The 24351-nt window shown below is 37.3% G+C and overlaps 1 protein-coding gene across 2 annotated transcripts; it reads left to right on the plus strand.

Annotated features, from left to right (window-relative positions):
* Positions 1-1265: 1265 nt before the first annotated feature.
* On the plus strand, positions 1266-23746 carry LOC128689770 (uncharacterized). 2 transcript variants are annotated; one of them, XM_053778230.2, is made up of 5 exons: positions 1266-1846; positions 11391-11574; positions 11934-12082; positions 21470-21637; positions 22399-23746. In XM_053778230.2, the coding sequence occupies exons 2-5, from the start codon at positions 11397-11399 to the stop codon at positions 22549-22551; spliced, it is 648 nt and encodes a 215-aa protein (XP_053634205.2). In that variant the 5' UTR covers positions 1266-1846; positions 11391-11396; the 3' UTR covers positions 22552-23746. The 2 variants fall into 2 exon arrangements, with proteins under 2 accessions (XP_053634205.2, XP_053634204.2); XM_053778229.2 differs by lacking the exon at positions 1266-1846 and adding an exon at positions 1922-1946.
* The last annotated feature ends 605 nt before the right edge of the window (positions 23747-24351 follow it).

Here is a 24351-nt window from a genome sequence, read left to right on the forward strand (position 1 = left end):
TATATATATATATATATATATATATATATATATATATATATATATATACATATATATATATATATATATATATATATATATATATATATATATATATATATATATATATATATATATATATATATATATATATATATATATATAATCAGGATATTTTCCAGAAATGGGAAAAATGTTTGAAACAGTTTTTCAAGAGTCGCTATGGATCCTTCATCAAGCCCTGATAAAAAATAAATAAACAGGAAAATGGAAGTGTGTCAGGCGTGGTCAGTAGATACGGCGGGTATTATGGGAGATGCAGATAAGAGTGTAAACTCACTGTTGTAGTAACGCTGCTAAAATCCTCCTAAACATTACGAGATTAATATAGCCCATTAATGTTAAATTAATAAAATTAATATATTGCATTGACGTTAACTTATTAACTTATTTACATTGATCTAATATAGCTAGGGTAGGATTATGTTAAATTACCGTATATTAATTTCGTTTTAGAAAGATTCGGTGAGATTGATAACTTAGTTTTAGTTTTGTTGCCAAAATATATATATGTTAATATACAAAAATACATAATCAATACAGATATTTTTGAAATGCCCTATTTTAAGGGCAGCTCGGCCTGCTTAACGGCAGTTTAAAAAATATTGGGCAATATATAATGACTGGACCACATGAATGTTCGCATCATCCCCCTAAAAAAATTATGTGAATTTGTAAGAGGTCAATCTTTTATTTTGCATCTAAGCTAACTTGGCCACCTAGCCTTACCATATTATAATGTACGTATCATAAAAATAGCTCGATTTATTTATTATAACCATCATCCTGGGGGTTTACAGCCTCTTGACCAAACGAAGGTCATCAAGTCTGCACATCACCTGTTTACCACCAGTTATGATTACTTTAAGCCTTTAAACAAGGATTAAAGTAAACTCTGAACATATATTTACACTGAGAGAAGCACGCCTCTTGGTGTATATTATTGTCTTAATTCAAGCGATTCTAATAAATTAAGAACACTGAAAACATAGAATGCAACAAATTTAATAAGTAAGTTTATTCAGGTATACACAGTTACACAGATTATCATACATAGCAGCATATGTGTGAAGAACCTAACATAACCAAAAAATAATGCTATTACAACTGAGCGAAGGTCTTATAATAGCAGTGGTAATATCAAACATTATATAAAAGAGGAAGTAAATAACAAAACACAAGAGTAATCAATACAGCACGTACAACTGAGTGAAGGGAGACACCTGTTACCGGTGCTATGACTAGTGTTAACCTACGTTCTGCTATAACTAACCTAACAGATACGCCACTCTCGCTTTACTTAGCTCATTTTCATCCTGGATTAATCACGCGGTTAGTGAATACGACGACGTAGTCTTCTAAGAAGGGACAAGACTTGAGCAACAGTAAATAAGTGGAAGTTGTAAGCGTGGTGACGGCCACAAAGTGACTCACGTCTCGACCTGAGTCATGAGAGCTGGCGTGGCATGGAATACACTTCCCTCTCTTCACTACACGCAACAACACCTTTTCTCTCTCTCTCTCTCTCCCTTCTCCTGTCTCGGTCTATCCTAGCAGTGTCCCAAGACTGAGTGTATTATATAAATAACAGTGATGGACAATTCAGTGCAATTCGTGTAGCGGGAGCTACATGATAAGATTGATAAGGAATTAGATAAGCTGGAGATAACATATGACAGTGGTGTCCAGAAAGGAAGAAAAGCACCGAGAAGGAATATCTGTACCAAGAATTACTTAAAAGAAAAAATTGTGTTAACTTACATTTTAGAAAATCGTATCAGTGTGAGCGTCACATCTCTCTGCCCAGGTGAGCATGTCATGTAGCCCGGCCACTCACTCTTCCCTCCATTAATTCTTCAACACCACATTCTTCCATAACGTGACAGGATACACCAATTAAACTTCGGGTAAAACTTATATCCCAAGTTCTTTTTATAATGTTTTCCATTGTATACTTGGTAGTTATGGTGTTTACTGTGAATTCAGTCGGGTAGCTAGTAAGGTCACATTATGAATTCTCCACTGCCGAGTAATGTAAATACATTACACACACACACACACACACACACACACACACACACACACACACACACACACACACACACACACACACACACACATCAACTAGCAAACATAGGCAAAAAAATATATACAATGTTACACAATGTTTTTATCCACATGTTTGATGGATATGAGATATGCTTTATTTGCACCGCAAAAATACGAAACAGCATCTTAACAACAGCAGTAACTTTAGCAACAAAATTAGTACACTAAGGGATCTTTTTTTTTGTTTTGATGAGGTGGAGACGGAACGCTGGTACAGAGGCGGTTGCTCAATCACTGAGCGGGGCGACATATGACTAAGACCCACGTCAACAGATTTTTCCTGAGGAAGAATAACTTCGAGCACTTCTTGAAAATAGTACACGATAGGTTGTCGGGTTGGCCTTTGATCAATCAGTTGGACTTTGAGGCCTACAAACTTCTATCTAACTGGAGGGTGGTCCGGGGATCAACTCCCCCGCGGCCTGGTCAACGACCAAGCCTCCCGGTGGATCAGGGCCTGATCAAAAAGGCTGTTACTGCTGTTTACACGTAGTCCAACATACGAACCACAGCCAAGCTGATCCGGCACCAACTTTGTCTGTCCAGCTCCCTCTTGAAGGCAGCCAGGGGTCTATTGGTAATTCCTCTTTTGCCTGATGGGAGGTTGTTGAACAGTCTTGGGTCCCGTACACTTACTGTGTTTTCTGTTAGTGTACCAATGGCGACCCTACTTTTCATTGGGAGTATTTTGCACCGCCTGCCCAGTCTTTTGCTTTCGTAGGGAGTGATTTCTGTGTGCAGATTAGGAACCATTCCTTCTAGGATTTTCCAAGTGTAGATTATGATGTATCTCTCTCGCCTGCGCGCCTGTGAGTAATAAGTCAAGTGCCACCAAGCGTTCCCGGTAGTTTGATAGAGCTTGTATGTGCAGTAAATGTTTGTAGATGAATGGTTCAGAGAACCGACATGTTGATAAATTAGACACATGTGCAACTCTTGGGTATCTTTATTGAGGAAACGTTTCGCCACACAATGGCTTCATCAGTCCATACATAGGAGAAACTTGAAGAACAGGAGGAGAATGAGGTAATCAGTCCCTCAACCTTGAGTCGATGTGTTCAGTCCATCAATCTTGAGTAGACTGAACACATCGACTCAAGGTTGAGGGACTGATTACCTCATTCTCCTCCTGTTCTTCAAGTTTCTCCTATGTATGGACTGATGAAGCCATTGTGTGGCGAAACGTTTCCTCAATAAAGATACCCAAGAGTTGCACATGTGTCTAATTTATCAGCAGTAAATGTTCTTTTGTACATTCTCTAGGTCTGCAGTTTCACCTGCTTTGAACGGAGATGTTAATGTACAGCAATATTCCAGCCTGGAGAGAACAAGTGTAAACCAGCCATACATTTCCTTTCAAGCATTCCTAATACAAAAAAAACCAGTTATTTAGACAAAATCCTTTAAGAATCTTTCAAGTGAAAGAAAGGATTTTGCCACCGGAATAATCATATTATTATTATTATTATTATTATTATTATTATTATTTATTATTATTATTATTATACTCATAGAGAGGTGATGTTCTATAGAGGTTATACGAGAGCCTGGGTAACGTAAAGGTGAATAATCAGGTGTGATCCAAGTAGCTCCAGTTCCCTGGATCGACAGTCCTTCAGCATCAAGAGACCCCTCTACTCTAAAATTATTTTAATATATCAAGGAGAAATTTAGTTTATCTCATCCTCGCGAACTATATTATATGTAATATAAGCAAAACAGTTTTGCGTTTTAGACCGGCTTGTTGTGTTGTTTAAGCAAGCGGTGTTGACTGTATATGCTGTCAGTATTAATGGACAAGGCAGCTGGCAGTGACGCTTGTTAATATGCTTTCAAGCTTTATAATTTATAGTCCAGTGTTTGCATAAACGTCATATGATGTTATTTATAGGACATAACACCCTGATGACACGACTCTCCTCATTTTTGTATGTAATGTTCGGACATAATGTTCAACAAGTTGAATTTTTAACTAATATTCTTTGAAATGAGGCTCTCTTTTATATATTATTTTGCTTTAAGAATTTGTGATGAGTTACATTATTGGTACACAGTACCGATATGTTGATGAATAAGGCATGTGCCGAACCTAACAACATTTATTGAGATATTTTTCCCACAAGTGTTTTTTTTAGTCAAATACTGAGAAAATATTCTGGAGACAGTAATAAGTGGAGAGGTAATATTGAGGTGTTCAGTCTCTCAGTCTTGATAGGAATCAAGTTTCTTAGAGGTGTTGATATTAATCTAAAGCAGATGCTTAAGAATGGAGACTTGAATACCGAAGCCAGAGGAAGTGTAGGCAGAACCCGCTAGTGGAAGTAGGTCATGCCTAAGAGATGTATGTCATTAATGAATACCTGTCAGACACAGCAGCACCTCTCCTCTAGCTCTAGTAATGAAGTCTCCATCTTCATGCATCTGCTTTAGATTTATCAAGGCTGAGGGACTGAGCACCATCTATCAAGGCTGAGGGACTGAACACCATCTATCAAGGCTGAGGGACTGAGCATCATCTATCAAGGCTGAGGGACTGAGCACCATCTATCAAGGCTGAGGGACTGAGCACCATCTATCAAGACTGAGGGATTGAACACCTCGAAATTATCACTTTACAGGTTGGCGAACCGTCTAATCAGTAAAGATTCCCAGGTGTTGCACATGTTTTATTCATATACTACGATAGTTTAAGTTACGTAGGCTACGTAACCCCCCCTCCACTTCATCCAGGAGAGTAGCCTGCCAACCAGGGCCCCGACACTAATACATTGTTGGGCCTCCCTCTCCACCTCCTCCGAAAATAAAAAAAGAGTGTATAACATTTATAAGGTACAGAGTGTAGATAGATTATATATATATATATATATATATATATATATATATATATATATATATATATATATATATATATATATATATATATATATATATATATATATATATATATATATATATATATATATATATATATACAAAAGAAAGAAATATGGCAACAACAGACTAATAAACTTTATACAAATAGAACTCGAATTTACTACTATTTAAAATCAAAAGTAGACTGGTTATAAATGACCATAATTTTTAAAGGGGTGGACCGGTAAGTCAGCGGAAGGCTTCGGTCAGATGACCAAAAGCTCCAAAGGCGGGTCATCATCTGACTAAGACCCGCGTCAGAAAACATTTGTCCTGTTTCCTGACGAACCTTACCTAACCTAACTACTATTTAAAATACATTCTTGGGACTTTATGTCTAGCAAGCAAATTGATAATGCCATTAAAATTAAGTTTTCTTGTCAGACGAACTGCCATTGCCAAAATCCTAAATTGTTTAGTCGACTCTGGCACAAAGTTGATCTCAGCACATTTTTTTACTCTTGCCAGAGAACATTAGAATGTGTCCGCCTCTCGCAGCCGTAGCTGCAAAAGTCCGAAATACTCTCAGAATAATGCGTACATTCAGAAATAAAGCGTTAAGACTTAAATGACTTAAACTGTTAAGTAACTGAAAGATCTATGTTTCTTGCTTAGTTTCCGAAGTATTATTTTTCACTCACAAAGTCCTAGCGTAACCCTACTCTTGATCCTATAAGCCAGTCTGAAGGAAGACTTTACTAATGTCAGTGGTACAAGCAGAGTGCTCTGTTCTGAAATTCAATAGCGTGTTTTTTTTTCCAGATGTACTGAATGAATACCTTTCAAATGGTGTAATTCCATTACTAGATCCTGGGACAAATAATAGTAATATAATAATATCTTCATTTACTACAAGTACATGTACAAGGTATACAGTCCTAGTTGACAACAATGACATATTACTATATAGAAAGCCCCTTGTTATGCTGAGCATTTCGGGCAAATTAGGTCAGTGTCCCAGGATGCGACCCATACCAGTCAACTAACACCCAGGTACCTATTTTGCTGATGGGGAACATAGACAACAAGTGTAAAGAAACACGCCCAATGTTTCTACTCTGGCTGGGAATCGCTATATTTACTTCACATATTTCCAGCACTTTCTTTTACATCATCGACTTACGGGTTAACTACAGCTCTCATACTGCTTTATATAGCTTTGTAATGTTGCCAACAATCCAATCCAGAAGACCATAAAAATATTAGTTTTGAACTGATTTCCTGAATTCGTTTCTTCCATTTTCTCTTCATTTGTTTCGTCTGAAAAGCTCTTATTAACTTTTCGTCAACAAACGTGCATTCGGATACAATTACACTTCACTTATTTCTTAGCGTAAATGAACGTAATCCGCGTTCAAGCTTTCCTAAATATTTTAACCTCAGGATCTGATGCTGAACTTTTGGCTTTAAGACTCTCGGTTCTGTAGTCAATGGCTCTTAGAATTTTTAAACAAACTGAAGCCATAAAGATGCACTCGAAGGATTTCATATAGATAACAGTTTCATGTAAATATGAGTAGCCAAGCTGACCAACGTATGTCAGACTTATTATGTAAGGAGCAACCTGCAGTGTTAGCTAATTTATATTATATAAAAGGGCTTAGTCGCGGCCCCAGCAACAGGCACGAGCCCCAGGGTAAATAACCCCTGACGTCTATCGCGCTCTTGACCTAACCTAACTTAACCTAGCAAACCTGCTATAAATAAATTACTATATATGTGAAATAACAGTCTTTTGTAAGGATATTACTTATGTTCTTTTAGCTATAAGTTACATTTCAACTTGCTTATCGTCTAACAATAATATTACATGTGATAATAATGACAGGTTGTATACAAACTATGAAAACTTAAGATTGGTACCACGAAAACAGTGTCAGTGGCACATGAAGTCTGGAAGCCTGTCTCATGTGTTATACAGGCAATAACATACTACGCGATCGCGATTATCATTTTTTGGCAAATTCACTTTGAGAGAAAAATGTTTACATTTCCATACACAAGAGTTTTGAACAGTTTCTTGAAATGCGGTACCAATATACAGCGACGTTTGGGAAAGGGACGGTGGATGTTCCATGTATCCAAAAGTCACTTTAGGTGGTGAATGTGTGTCACAAAATGCACCTTGGCCAGAAATAATGCACCATTACTAATTTCTTTGGTATCAGCTTTCGGCGTCTGAATCGTGTTCATGATCGAGGCAAGTGAAGGTACATTTAGACAGCGGAATATTATTTTTTAGTGGAAAAAACTCTAATCCTGTTGGTATCATATAATGTTAAAATTTGAAGGAATGGGGTATTGTCTTCGTTATTTAAACCAAAGAAAGTGCTGAGATATTTTTTTTATTATAGAAAGAAACTCACTGAATCTTGCATCGACCCTGATATACGTGATTAAGATACAGTAGATGGAAGGTTACTGTAATTCAAGCTTCTCAAAGTTCTTGCTTCAGATAATTGAAATTTGTTCAACTCTGTGTAAATATTGCAGAAAATTAGCATATTAAATTACTTTAATTAGTGCAAATGCACTAATTTGAAAGTTCAATGTGACAGGACCTTTTTTGTCCTGCTCGAAGCGGAGACATTTCCGCACTTCCTTCCAGGAAATAATTCTCAGCCTATCTCAACATTCTTACACAGATTCTGTTCGTAGTCTCGTTGCTTGCTAGGTAAACTTTAATAAATTTATTGTTATATATGATAAAAATGAATAAATGAATAAGTAAATTAATAATAATAATAATAATGATATTAAAAATTAAAAGACTGCTACTAATACTTATAATAATAATAATAATAATAATAATAATAATAATAATAATAATAATAATAATAATAATAATAATAATAACAACAATTTTTAATATTATTTAAACATTATTAATTTTAGATATTTTGTGTTCGATTTTGACCAGGACAAAAATATATTTTTTATATTAGTATCCATGTAAGGTTATAGAAGGAAACGACAGAATAAATAAAAAAGATATCTTAGTATCTTTACCAATAATAACAAGAGACCAGAGCAATGACGACAAAAATAATTCCGAAGTGATAATGGGGCATTTTTTTTACAAATAGAGTGGTGGAAGAATGGAATAAATTGAAAGAGGAGGTAGTAGGTGCTACAACCATAGGAAATTAATAATGTACAATTAAAATTAAGTATGACGGGGCACCATGAGCACAACTGTCTTAGTAATAATGGCAGAATTACCCACTAAATGTTTGGTAAATATACACAGATACAACTAATGTGAACTTTTATTGTAGCAACGTTTCACTCTCCAGGAGCGTTGTTAAGTCTTTGTAAGGTTTGTAACAGCTTGACTAAGCTCCTGGAGAGAGAAACGTTGCCACAATGAAATGACACCTTAGATACATTTGTGCCCATTTACCTCTCCTCCTGTAACCATGACTCACGAATTCGTAATAACACTGCTAGCTGGTCGAGTTTTGGAACTCACTTGCCATGGGTTCACACTCCACCCGCTCCCTGATTTCTCCTCCTGTAGCCACGGAAAAGTAACTACCACCAACGTTACCCCATGTTCCCAGGATGCCACCCACAACAGTCGACTAACACCCAGGTGCCTGTTTACTTCTAGGTGAACGGGGGCAATAGGTGTATAGAAGATTTGACCATAGTCTCGACTTTCCCAAGATTGAACGCAGGTCCTTCAGTTGTCATCGTGAAAATACTGAAGTTCATCGAGGCTTGAATAATAGGATAAGTGAACGGCATTCCACTCGTGTGGGGGATCGATCCCAGCTTATTCCTTGGCCTTGCCTAGTGCTACATTCATATTGTTGTGAAATTTCGTTTGTCATTTTTTTAAGATGTATTTATGTAACGAATTAATAACTCCTGTCCCTTTCTCAAGTCTTTTAACAGCGATGTAATATAACACGCAGGGGCGAGTGCAGCTATTTTTTTTATCGAATAGAAGGATTCTAATAACGTTAAGCAGTAAACCCGTGTGAGTCATTCAGTGAGTATTGGCAGAAGCTCGATCCTCCGTCCGTTAATCAGGAGACAGACGATTTACCTAGTCGTGCTAACCTAGCGGGACTAATTCACAGCTATTCCGCAAATTGGATATCGGTACGTCTTGGTCAGCCCTGGACCCGTGTCATGTCCTGATTTATTAATGGTTCAGAAATGGGCGAAACGTCAAGCATAGTGGTTTTATTTTGTTATGGTTAAAGACCCATGGACAAATATTTACGACATTTCGTTATGGAGACGTTTCAGTCCTGGAATCTTGTTCATACACTCAATGGAGTGTATGAACAAATATGGAGAGTATGAACAAACATGGAGTGTATGAACAAACATGGAGAGTATGAACAAACATGGAGTGTATGAACAAACATGGAGTGTATGAACAAGCACGGAGCGCATGAAAAAACATGGAGTGTATGAACGAACATGGAGTGTATGAACAAGCATGGAGTGTATGAACAAACATGGAGAGTATGAACAAACATGGAGTGTATGAACAAACATGGAGAGTATGAACAAACATGGAGTGTATGAACAAACATGGAGTGTATGAACAAACATGGAGTGAATGAACAAACATGGAGTGTATGAACAAACATGGAGTGTATGAACAAACATTGTGTGTATGAACAAACATGGAATGTATGAACAAACATGGAGTGCATGAACAAACATTATGTGTATGAACAAACATAGAGTGTATGAACAAACATGGAGTGTATGAACAAACATGGAGTGTATAAACAAACATGGAGTGTATGAACAAACATAGAGTATATGAACAAACATGGAGTGTATGAACAAACATGGAGTGTATGAACAAACAGGGAGTGCATGAACAAACATTGTGTGTATGAACAAACATGGAGTGCATGAACAAACATGGAGTGTATGAACAAACATGGAGTGTATGAACAAACATGGAGTGAATGAACAAACATGGAGTGCATGAACAAACATGGAGTGTATGAACAAACATTGTGTGTATGAACAAACATGGAATGTATGAACAAACATGGAGTGCATGAACAAACATTGTGTGTATGAACAAACATGGAGTGCATGAACAAACATGGAGTGTATGAACAAACATGGAGTGTATGAACAAACATGGAGCGTATGAACAAACATGGAGTGTATAAACAAACATGGAGTGTATGAACAAACAATGTGTGTATGAACAAACATTGTGTGTATGAACAAACGTGGAGTGCATGAACAAACATGGAGTGTATGAACAAACATGGAGTGTATGAACAAACATGGAGTGCATGAAGCAGGGAAACATGGAGTGCATGAAGCAGGGAAACATGGAGTGCATGAAGCAGGGAAACATGGAGTGCATGAACAAATATGGAGTGTATGAACAAACATTGAGTGTATGAACAAATATGGAGTGTATGAACAAACTTGGAGTGTATGAACAAACATGGAGTGAATGAACAAACATGGAGTGAATGAACAAACATGGAGTGTATGAACAAACATGGAGTGTATGAACAAACATGGAGTGTATGAACAAACATGGAGCGTATGAACAAACATTGTGTGTATGAACAAACATGGAGTTCATGAACAAACATGGAGTGTATAAACAAACATGAAGTGTATGAACAAACATTGTGTGTATGAACAAACATGGAGTGTATGAACAAACATGGAGTGTATGAACACACATGGAGTGCATGAACAAACATTGTGTGTATGAACAAACATGGAGTGTATGAACAAACATTGTGTGTATGAACAAACATGGAGCGTATGAACAAACATGGAGTGTATGAACAAACATGGAGTGTATGAACAAACATGGAGTGTATGAACAAACATGGAGTGTATGAACAAACATGGAGTGTATGAACAAACATGGAGTGTATGAACAAACATGAAGTGTATGAACAAACATGGAGTGTATGAACAAACATGGAGTGTATGAACAAACATGGAGTGTATGAACAAACATAGAGTGTATGAACAAACATGGAGTGTATGAACAAACATGGAGTGTATGAACAAACATGGAGTGTATGAACAAACATGGAGTGTATGAACAAACATGGAGTGTATGAACAAACATGGAGTGTATGGAGTGAGCAAGGTCTTCCCACAACTTGTTGGTATCACCTAACAGATTCTAACTTTAGTTGACTATCTTGGGTTACTAACTCTTTGGGTTAATCTAAATAAAATCTTTTTCTTTTTCTTCAACGCTGCTGAGTGTCGCCTATAATTTACACGTTAAATTTAAAGCTGTCATTCAGCCACTATTATACATAAATATAATTAAGAATGAATAAAACAGTTTTCTCTTACCCCAGAGCTGGATGAGGAGCGCCCGGCTGCGGGAGATGGGCGCGTGGGCGTGGGTGTGGGTGGTAGCAGCGTGCCTGGCTGGCCACGCCTACGCCCAGTTGGGTGAAGGCGTGGGTGGAAACGCCACTACCATCAGTACTGGGCACGCCACGACCTCCCAGGACCTCCCACTGCAAGACGACCATGGTGGTAAGTGGTACCAGCTCTTTGTGGGTCGTGGGGCAGCAGTCAGTCAGTTGTCCTTGTCTGGGCAAAGGAAGAAAAATTATTTATGTCTGAGTACATGTCTGTCTGTACTAACAGGAAGACAGACTCAGCGAGTATCTTCACTCTTCTTGTAAAAGGAAGAACACGTAAGAAATAAATGTATAAATAAATGCTGAAAGTGTAGTAAAGCTGTCATAATAAAATTAATGCTGATAATAGTACCTTCATTAATAAAATTAGTGATAATAAAAATGCTACTACTACTACTACTAATTATTATTATTATTCTAGATAATGATTTTACAGTCAGCTAACAAAAATGATGTTTTATCATCCCACAGAAGAACAGGAAGAGGAGGAGGTGGAGGTGAGGGGGACGGTGGAGGTGGAGCCTCCACAGAAGTGGACTCCAGTAGAAGAAACTTACCTCGGCTGTCTACAAGAGGAAGACAACTTCAATGGCACTCTCAATTTTCTCAACCTTACTCAGGTAGTGAGGGAGAGACAGACGGGGAGACGGGGTGATTCTAGAGAGGTAGTAGATGCTGAGGTGTTGTGGAGGGTAAGGTGGGGAGGTTACCTGGGTGGGATCTAGAGGGGTGGCAATACTAGGCAGGTCGGGGAGTGGGACTAAGCAGCTGTCTGTTGTTTGTTTCCAGCATCCTTTATGACACGGAGCGTCGTCGTCAGATGACCTGTGCAATGGTATCGTTGATCACATGGTAGGGGAGTATTAGGAAGCAAGCACTGGTGTGCACTGCTATAGCACTGCCGTTCACTGCTGTAACACTGACGTGCATTGATACAGTGGTATCCACTAACTAACATAACTCTGCTTTTTATGATGTTGTGGATTCGTATAGATGCCATTAGAAGATTCACGAGTGTTGTCTCACTTTTGCTTTGGACAGCTGGAGCAATTGTTTTAACGTTCACTTTCCAACACATTACTATTATTACAGTCACGGGGGAGCGTAGAGAGGGGGTGAGGTGGGGTGGGGGATAATATTGTTTGATGTGAGGAGAGGGCAGTACCTATTAATAGGTAGAAGTTCCCTCATCATCTAGGCATGCTAGAAAGGATGTTTTGGGTATATATCCTATTAATCATTTCCATTAATTAATGGGACAAAAATCTAAAAATCTAGTGGCTTCTTTCTGTATCCGGTCAATGGCCGGGGGTCAGCAAAATGAATTGTCAGTTACTGTTTATTTATTTAACCTTCATTTGAGGAGTTAACTTTATTTAACCATCCTCATCGCCTCAGATACTATAACTTTTTTCTTGGGCAAGGCTGGCAAAAAACTAGTCCCCAATCTCTCCATCATTTTTTTATGAGTCATTTCCCGGGTACACGAGGGTAAAGTGCCACGTTCATATTAAGCAATTTCGGCTGTAAAATTTGCTCTTACGGGTGCCAGGGACTTCATTATTCAATTAAGTTACATTTAAAAAATATATTGTCTTCAGTACGTTAGTTACCAAGCAATAAATGTGGCATAAACATTAACCCTATTATAAGTAACATTTTCCATAGTTTTCTTTACTTTCCCGTAAAGTATTCACTTGAACATTAATTTTTCTTTGTGGCAATGTATTCATTTATTTTTTTGTTTAAACAAGAGGAATCTGTATAGTAACTATTATGAAATGTTTATGAATTCTGTTATTTTTTATATTGATTTAACACCGCATATATATGCTTCAACACAGTGAGTATAAGCAGTCTGAGATTCATTACGCTCACTTCGATTTGTTCATGCAAAGATATGGATTTTCTCCATAACTCTTGAAGTAAAATGGCATCTCACTGTGCGTTAAATATTATTTTTATTTCAACGGTCGTCTCCTGCCAAGACAGGGTGACCCAAACAAACAAAAACACATTCACCATAATTCATTCAATTGCTGTCTTGCCTGAAATGTTCTAACATCACTATTCTTTACCCTCCAGATGCACCATCCTCACCTATCCTTCAGAGTGCAGTCACTGTCTTCTCACCTTCAGAACTCAAGTCCAGCTAACTGGTTTCCCTGAATCCCTTCATAAACGTTACCTTGCTCACGCTCCAACAGCACTTCCATTAAAACCCATTTATCTTCATTCACCCCTCTTTAACACGCTCATGTAAGCTTCTGGATACTTAAGCCCATAAAACTCAAAGCCTCTTGAACCCCCACCCCCCTCCCTTCAGCCATACCTTGGATGATCCCTACTCTTCCCACCTCCACCCTAGATTTATACACCCCTTCGTTACGCTATTCCTCTTCTATCCTCTCCACATACTCGAAGCATCTGAACAATCCCTATTCAGCAGGGCCTCCAAGAGAAATTTTGCAAGGCGGTAAAAGACTGCTTTGGGGGCCCCTGGGGGCAGGCTGAGACCCCAGTCTAAGTAAATTTTACATAATTATTTTTCTAAATAAACTAAAAAAAATAGTTGAAATTACCAAAAAAAACAAACAAACAAAAAAAACATGAAAAAATCAAAATAAAACGTCTGTGGCTATGGGGCCCCTGCAAGGATTCACAGCCGGGCCCCGGACCAATGTACCGGCTGAACCACTCCCCTCTCTGCTGTTCGTAACCTACTACTCTTTATTGTACACATTTCCAACATCTGGAAATGGCTTCCCTGTCCACTCTGTCATGTCTTTTTTAAAATCCTTAAATGTAGCAAACATCTCCTTACCCCTACCTAAGCAGTGCTTACTTATATGGTTCATTGTAAACACTTGGTCTACACATCATCTATTCTTCAAAAGTCCTCCCTTCTCCAGTACAATAAATACTACTTTCTCTCGTACCCCCTAACCCTTTCAGAAATAATTCTACTGTACACTTTACCCGACATACTCAACAGGCTCCTTTCCACTATAATTTTTTTTCTCTTTCTCTATTGTTCCCTTTTTCTAAATACAAGGGAACTATGGACGTTCTCTGTCAATCCTTAGACTTCTTTCCTTCTTTTAAACATATTTTGAACGAACACATCTACCACTCCAACACTATATCCCCACCTGTTTTTAACATATGTCTTAATTCCGTCTATTTTATTCGTTTCATTCTACCCTCTACCTCACACAAACTTTTTTCACATCCATCTCAGGCTCCTCACTTACATACGATGTTATCCCTCTCTGCCTCGTGCACCAACTTTCAACAACTCGTCAAAATGCCATCTCCATCTTTCCAGTACTTCCTACTCCCAATTTAACATCTTTTGTTTTTAACTGATAATTGCATTTTCTCTCATGGATTCCATATATTATTTTCTTTCCAGTAAAAACTGCTGATAAAGCATCATCCTCCTTCTCTCTGGCTCTCCTCTAGCACTCCCTCACCACTATTTTAACCACCCTTTTCCTCTCCACATATTCTGTCGTACCTCTATCATTTTCACGCTGTAAAAAGTTTTTATTATGCTAATTTTTTTCCCTTACTACCCGCTTTACCTCATTATTCCACTAATTATTCCTTTTCCAGTCCCATCTCACCCTCCTATACCAAGAAACTTCTGCTGTTCACTCATTAAATGCGTTTCTTAAATTTACAGCTTACCTGCTTGACGTCGTTTCCTGCAATTCTCTCTCTCTCTCTCTCTCTCTCTCTATATATATATATATATATATATATATATATATATATATATATATATATATATATATATATATATATATATATATATATATATATATATATATATATATATATATATATATATATATATATATATATACATATATATATATATATATATATATATATATATATATATATATATATATATATATATATATATATATATATATATATATATATATATATATATATATATATATATATATATATATATATATATATATATGTCGTGCCGAGTGGGTGATACTGGTCAATTAGCAAGAACTCATTTAAAATTAAGTATTTTCTAAAATTTTAGCTTATAAGTTTAAAAATATATATTTTTTATTTATGTTTATGTAAAAATTAATAATTTTGTACCGAAAGAACCTTGGAAGACTTACCTAATCTTATAATAACAATCGCAATTTAATTTACCCTAATCCAATTAAATATATTTTAGATAAGTTTACAATAATTTAATAATAAAGAAACACAATGAAATATACATGTATTTTTTTTCGTTAGGTTTAGAATGATTTTTTGCGAAATTATTACATACACAAATTTTCGCTTGCCTTATTAGGCAAGAAGAGCGTTGCTATTTAAGCCAAAATCACAAGCTTTACCTATTCGGCACGACATTATATTTTAGTGACAAATATGTTGCAGGGAAAACAAAGGTTGCAGATCAATAAATATTAGTGACTAAATGTATACTGTATATATGAGATTAACGTTTCCCACTTGGCTCATTGTACCATCAGAATCTATCGAAGTTAAAAAATTACCAAAATAATAATTATGCAAAATATGAAATCAGAATGAGTGATACGCAAGTACAATAATGTGCTGTTACAATGACAATAATAACGCTGTTACAATGACAATAATAATGCTGTTACAATGACAATAATAACGCTGTTACAATGACAATAATAGCGCAGTTACAATGACAATAATAACGCTGTTACAATGACAATAATAACGCTGTTACAATGACAATAATAACGCTGTTACAATGACAATAATAACGCTGCTACAATGACAATAATAACGCTGTTACAATGACAATAATAACGCTGTTACAATGACAATAATAATGCTGTTACAATGACAATAATAACGCTGTTACAATGACAATAATAGCGCAGTTACAATGACAATAATAACGCTGTTACAATGACAATAATAACGCTGTTACAATGACAATAATAATGCTGTTACAATGACAATAATAATGCTGTTACAATGACAATAATAACGCTGTTACAATGACAATAATAACGCTGTTACAATGACAATAATAACGCTGTTACAATGACAATAACGCTGTTACAATGACAATAATAACGCTGTTACAATGACAATAATAGCGCAGTTACAATGACAATAATAACGCTGTTACAATGACAATAATAACGCTGTTACAATGACAATAATGCTGTTACAATGACAATAATAACGCTGTTACAATGACAATAATAACGCTGTTACAATGACAATAATGCTGTTACAATGACAATAATAACGCTGTTACAATGACAATAATAACGCTGTTACAATGACAATAATAACGCTGTTATAATGACAATAATAACGCTGTTACAATGACAATAATAACGCTGTTACAATGACAATAATAACGCTGTTACAATGACAATAATAGCGCTGTTACAATGACAATAATAACGCTGTTACAATGACAATAATAACGCTGTTACAATGACAATAATAACGCTGCTACAATGACAATAATAACGCTGTTACAATGACAATAATAACGCTGTTACAATGACAATAATAATGCTGTTACAATGACAATAATAACGCTGTTACAATGACAATAGCGCAGTTACAATGACAATAATAACGCTGTTACAATGACAATAATAACGCTGTTACAATGACAATAATAATGCTGTTACAATGACAATAATAATGCTGTTACAATGACAATAATAACGCTGTTACAATGACAATAATAACGCTGTTACAATGACAATAATAACGCTGTTACAATGACAATAACGCTGTTACAATGACAATAATAACGCTGTTACAATGACAATAATAGCGCAGTTACAATGACAATAATAACGCTGTTACAATGACAATAATAACGCTGTTACAATGACAATAATGCTGTTACAATGACAATAATAACGCTGTTACAATGACAATAATAACGCTGTTACAATGACAATAATAACGCTGTTACAATGACAATAATAACGCTGTTACAATGACAATAATAACGCTGTTACAATGACAATAATAACGCTGTTATAATGACAATAATAACGCTGTTACAATGACAATAATAACGCTGTTACAATGACAATAATAACGCTGTTACAATGACAATAATAGCGCTGTTACAATGACAATAATAACGCTGTTACAATGACAATAATAACGCTGTTACAATGACTATAATAACGCTGTTGCAATGACAATAATAACGCTGTTACAATGACAATAATAACGCTGTTACAATGACAATAATAACGCTGTTACAATGACAATAATAACGCTGTTACAATGACAATAATAACGCTGTTACAATGACAATAATAACGCTGTTACAATGACAATAATAACGCTGTTATAATGACAATAATAACGCTGTTACAATGACAATAATAACGCTGTTACAATGACAATAATAACGCTGTTACAATGACAATAATAACGCTGTTACAATGACAATAATAACGCTGTTACAATGACAATAATAACGCTGTTACAATGACAATAATAACGCTGTTATAATGACAATAATAACGCTGTTACAATGACAATAATAACGCTGTTACAATGACAATAATAACGCTGTTACAATGACAATAATAACGCTGTTACAATGATAATAATAACGCTGTTACAATGACAATAATAACGCTGTTACAATGACAATAATAACGCTGTTACAATGACAATAATAACGCTGTTACAATGACAATAATAACGCTGTTACAATGACAATAATAACGCTGTTACAATGACAATAATAACGCTGTTACAATGACAATAATAACGCTGTTACAATGACAATAATAACGCTGTTATAATGACAATAATAACGCTGTTACAATGACAATAATAACGCTGTTACAATGACAATAATAACGCTGTTACAATGACAATAATAACGCTGTTACAATGACAATAATAACGCTGTTACAATGACAATAATAACGCTGTTACAATGACAATAATAACGCTGTTATAATGACAATAATAACGCTGTTACAATGACAATAATAACGCTGTTACAATGACAATAATAACGCTGTTACAATGACAATAATAAGGCAGTTACAGACTACCTAAATGTGGCTAAGTTAACAATGAAAATAATGAACCTATAAAAGTAGGATGGAAAAAATACAACAACTCACGTCAGGCGTGGAAATAAAATATCTAAAATATGACTAAATTAATAATAATAACCTGTAGAAATTGTATAAAAAATAAGTACATGTACATCTAATTACTGATAAAAACACGTAGGAACGTACCAGCTGTACCAGCTGTCTTAACCACCCTACAACAGGTGTGTGGAGGTGCGTTACAAACACTTCCAGAATTCGGTGACTGAAAATATAGTTATAACTGAGAAGCCCAGGTTAAGTATAGGGTGGAACCCAGGTCAACTATGGGGTGGAACCCAGGTCATCTATGGGGTGGAACCAAGGTCAACTATGGGGTGGAACCCAGGTCAACTATGGGGTGGAATCCAGGTCAACTATAGGGTGGAACCCAGGTCAACTATGGGGTGGAACCCAGGTCAACTATGGGGTGGAACCCAGGTCAACTATGGGGTGGAACCCAGGTCAACTATGGGGTGGAACCAAGGTCAACTATGGGGTGGAACCCAGGTCAACTATGGGGTGAAACTCAGGTCAATTATGGGGTGAAATCCAGGTCAACTATGAGGTGGAACCAAGGTCAACTATGGGGTGGAACCCAGGTCAACTATGGGGTGAAACTCAGGTCAACTATGGGGTGAAATCCAGGTCAACTATGAGGTGGAACCAAGGTCAACTATGGGGTGGAACCCAGGTCAACTATGGGGTGAAACTCAGGTCAACTATGGGGTGAAATCCAGGTCAACTATGGGGTGGAACCCAGGTCAACTATGGGGTGAAACTCAGGTCAACTATGGGGTGGAACCCAGGTCAACTGTGGGGTGGAACCCAGGTCAACTATGGGGTGAAACCCAGGTCAGCCATGGGGTGGAACCCAGGTCAACTATGGAGTGGAACCCAGGTCAACTATGGGGTGGAACCAAGGTCAACTATGGGGTGGAACCCAGGTCAACTATGGGGTGGAACCCAGTTCAACTATGGGGTGGAACCCAGGTCAACTATGGAGTGGAACCCAGGTCAACTATGGGGCGGAACCCAGGTCAACTATGGGGTGAAACCCAGGTCAGCTATGGGGTGGAACCCAGGTCAACTATGGGGTGGAACCCAGGTCAACTATGGGGTGGAACCCAGGTCAACTATGGAGTGGAACCCAGGTCAACTATGGGGTGGAATCAAGGTCAACTATGGTGTGGAACCCAGGTCAACTATGAGGTGGAACCCAGGTCTACTATGGGGTGGAATCCATGTCAACTATGGGGTGGAACCCAGATCAACTATGGAGTGGAACCCAGGTCAACTATGGGGTGGAATCAAGGTCAACTATGGGGTGGAACCCAGGTCAACTATGAGGTGGAACCCAGGTCAACTATGGGGTGGAACCCAGGTCAACTATGGGGTGGAACCAAGGTCAACTATGGGGTGAAACCCAGGTCAACTATGGGGTGGAACCCAGGTCAACTATGGGGTGAAACCCAGGTCAACTATGGGGTGGAACCCAGGTCAACTATGGGGTGAAACCCAGGTCAGCTATGGGGTGGAACCCAGGTCAACTATGGGGTGAAACCCAGGTCAACTATGGGGTGAAACCCAGGTCAACTATGGGGTGGAACCCAGGTCAACTATGGGGTGAAACCCAGGTCAACTATGGGGTGGAACCCAGGTCAACTATGGGAGTCTTCCCTAATGATGCTAAGCTGTAGATTAGTAATCGTAAGTTTGGTCGGGCTTGATATTTCACTGTGTTCGTTGGAGACTTTTATGCTAGAGACAGTGGAAGCAGTGGAGAGGTAATTTAAGGCGTTCAGTGTCTTAGCTTTGACGAGTTCATAGAAGGTGCTCAGTCCCTTAGCTGTGAAGAATAGGTAAGTGCTCAGTACCTTAGCTGTGAAGAATAGGTAAGTGCTCAGTACCTTAGCTGTGAAGAATGGAGAGGTGTTCAGTCCTCTAGTCTTAAAGAATGGATAAAAGGTGCTCAGTCCCTTAGCCTTGAAGATTAAATAGAAGGTGTTCAGTCTCTCAGTTTTAAGGAATGGATAGAATGTGTGAATTGAGTCCCTTAGCTTGATCTGTCAGGGAGAACTCTCGACACTGATGGCTATGTGTATTGTTTTAATTTTAAGTAATATTTTGCGTTAACCTTCTTTAAGAATAAAATAGCGAGTATGAAGTAGAATGATCAATTAATACGCCGTTATATGATCAAGTAACGAGTATGGTATACCGTAGAATGATCAACTAATGCGCCTTAGCATGACAAAGTAACGAGTGTGACGTTCGAAGCTTTTTGTATTTTTTCGTTTGCTAGTTTATTTGACTAGGTGAAGGGTGATAAGAGGTAATGATATATGATCCAAGGATCATATGATTACGCCATCCAAGATGGCGAGGTGAAGGGATAATGTGTGGCAGTCTTAAGTTTTAGATCTAGAAATGATATTGGGAAGTACTGTGACTAGAACAATACACAAATAACCCGCTCATAGGAGACTGAAACTTATGACGACGTTTCGGTCTGACTTGGGCCATTAAGTAGTCACGCAGTCACTAGTCACATCGTCATAAGTTTCGGTCTCCATGTGCAGGTTATTTGTGAAGTGGGAAGAAGCCGAGTTGTGTGTGAGTGGGACAAACTCCCAGGTAGCCTCGCTGAAGCTACGACTTTGGGAGGCTTTAAGTCGTCCACTAGAGACTTTATCAGTTAATAAAGTCCATGGTAGACTAAATATCTTCGGAATAAAATGTCTTATTATCGTGAGTGAACGGGGATGATTGTGAGTTGGACCTGCCTAGCACGGGCCAATAGACCTACTGCAGTGTCCAACTGTTCTTATGCAATACGAAAAAATCGGCGTTTAATATTTGACAAAATGTTACTTTCAGCGGCAGGAAGAGCTGGATGAGCCTATGACAAGCTTAGCAGATGGATGTTTCCAGTTTTGCCTCAACAAAATTCCTTTCTCCCAGTACATCAGCGTACGTCCCGCAGTTAACGGCAATGTGGACGCATGCGGCTGCCATAACCAGGATGACCTCGATCCAGACAACAAGGTAATACATGAACCACCTTGCCTGTGCTCTGTCGTTCTTACATCTTATGAAATACCTTGATACGTAGCACATAGATCATCGCCCCCGCGGCCCAGTCTCACATAACGCCTGGTCTCAGATATAAGAACACTGAGAAGCACCGGAATCTAAAAAATTTAAGGTTTTTGTTTGCCATCTTACATACTCGTGAGACAGAGACAAGACCAGCAGTCCTTCGGTACTACAAAATGTTTATCGCTCGTATGATAGGTTATCCTGATAACGAATAAGACACATGAACAACACTTGGATATCTTTATTGCCGATATATTTCGCCTTCATAACAGACTTTTTTAGATGAATACAGAGGCGATATTTAAACCAGAGACAGCGATGTATTCAGTCTCTCAGCCTCGGAGAAGACATTTAGAGGTGTTCAATCCTTTAGACATACAGTTATTTTGAAGTGTTCAGTCCTTCAGCCTTGAAGTATTTATTTTGAGATATTCAGTCTTTCACTCTTGAAGAAATAATTTTGACGTAGTGCAAATCTAATTTTTTTCCGATGTTTTCTACTGTGACAAACATCACTAACAACTAATATTTATGTACCAGTAATATTTAATTAGGAAAAAAATAATTTCCAAGTAGAAAAATGACATAGGGGTAATATCTTGTTTCAGTTTGATGAGTTGAAGGATTTTTTTTTTTAAATTGGAATATACCTGTTTCTTATTAAAATTTCGAAAATAATTTATTTATGATTATAATATTTTACACAGGTATATGACAGTGATTGCGAGAGTGGGAGGATGAATTTTTTTAGTATCTACTGCGGACCTGCCAACGAGAAGTGTTTGAACGGTGCTCTGGCCTGCCTACCATCTTCACTGCTCATTCTTCTGCTCCTGCTTCCTTTACTGCTGACATCATGACGGTCATTAGGTCTGTACTGCTACTGCTGAGATCCTAATGAGCTTGTGGTTCTCCTGCTGCCCTTACTGCGGGTATCATGGCGCTGATGGGTCGTCATCTGGAGAAGACTTGTGCTGGGGTTACCTCGCTGAATCACAAAATTATGATACTCTTAGGACTCTGCTGCTGTTGCTGAGATCATAGTGAGGTTGTGGCTTTCCCGATGGCTCCTAGTCAGACCCCTGACACACTGGACTCTGCTGATATCTCAGGATTCGTGGTGTTATGCTGTTGACAGCCCAGCTCATCCTCCAGCTCCTTAGCTCATGTCATGGCTTTCCTGGAATTTCCTATGATGATGAGAACCCCAGCTTCTCTGTTGAAAGCTGAACTTTTTCTGTTGAAAACTTAGGCCTTCTGTTGAGAGCTTAGCTTTTCCTGTTCATATCCCATCCTCTCAGTTGAAAGAAGAGCACTTCCTGTTGAAGGCCTAGGCCTTCTATTGAGAACTTAACTCTTCTTGTTCAAAGCGTAGGCCTTCTCTGAAAAGCTCATTTCCTACCTCCTAAAAATCTATTTATTCTGATAACGTCCTAGTTTTTCCTCTGACATCCTGGCTCCTTACTAACAGTCCTCTCCTTCCTCGTCTGTCAATTTCAGTGTTTTGAGTTTCACCTTCAGATGGTGGTGTCTGCTGCCACATGTAAGGCATGGTATATACAGCGGGTATACTTCTCAGCAGGTATACACTTGAGAGTTTAAAGTATATTTACGCTTTAAGAATATTTCCGGGTTGTGAACAGGATACCGACCATAGAAATAAGGTTTTATAATAATCCTGACAATCACTAGGATTTAAAACCTTCGTGAAGACCAAATTCGGTCTCATTACGATATACAACGTTACGGTTCGTCTTGCAACATTATCAGGTCAAGACGATATAAAGATTTATATCGTGGGTTGTGAATTGCTTCTGCCACGGCATTGTGACTTATATTCAATATTCATTATAAAAATATAATGCAAAATGTTACCTATGCTATTGTATATATGTTACGGATATTTAGATTTGTTAGATGTATGAAAACAATATATTTTAAATATTTACATAAGCTATTAATATTCGTTTTCCAAGAAATGGTATGTATCTGTTTCTAAGATATATCCCAGGATATATTAGTAAAGTATGCTAAATAAAGTAGATTATATCGTTATTCGTTATTTTTATTAATGTTATTTCACGAGGCTGTTGCTGTTAATAATAATAATAATAATAATAATAATAATAATAATAATAATAATAATAATAATAATAATAATAATAATAATAATAATAATAATTTTTTATTATTATTATTAACACACTGGCCGATTCCCACCAAGGCAGGGTGACCCGAAAAAGAAAACCTTTCACCATCATTCACTCCATCACTGTCTTGCCAGAAGGGTGCTTTACACTATAGTTTTTAAACTGCAACATTAACACCCCTCCTTCTTTTTCTGTCTCATAAACACGCTAGATAACAGGGATATCTTGCTACTCCTACTTACACATTGGTCACACTTCACAGACACGCACATGCATATATATATATATATATATATATATATATATATATATATATATATATATATATATGTATATATATATATGTATATATAATATATATATATATATATATATATATATACATACATCTAGGTTTTTCTCTTTTTTCTAAATAGCTCTTGTTCTTCTTTATTTCTTCTATTGTCCATGGGGAAGTGGAAAAGAATCTTTCCTCCGTAAGCCATGTGTGTCGTATGAGGCGACTAAAAT

The sequence above is a fragment of the Cherax quadricarinatus genome, chromosome 22 (assembly GCF_038502225.1).
Source record: "Cherax quadricarinatus isolate ZL_2023a chromosome 22, ASM3850222v1, whole genome shotgun sequence".
NCBI classification, from domain to species: Eukaryota; Metazoa; Arthropoda; class Malacostraca; order Decapoda; family Parastacidae; genus Cherax; species Cherax quadricarinatus.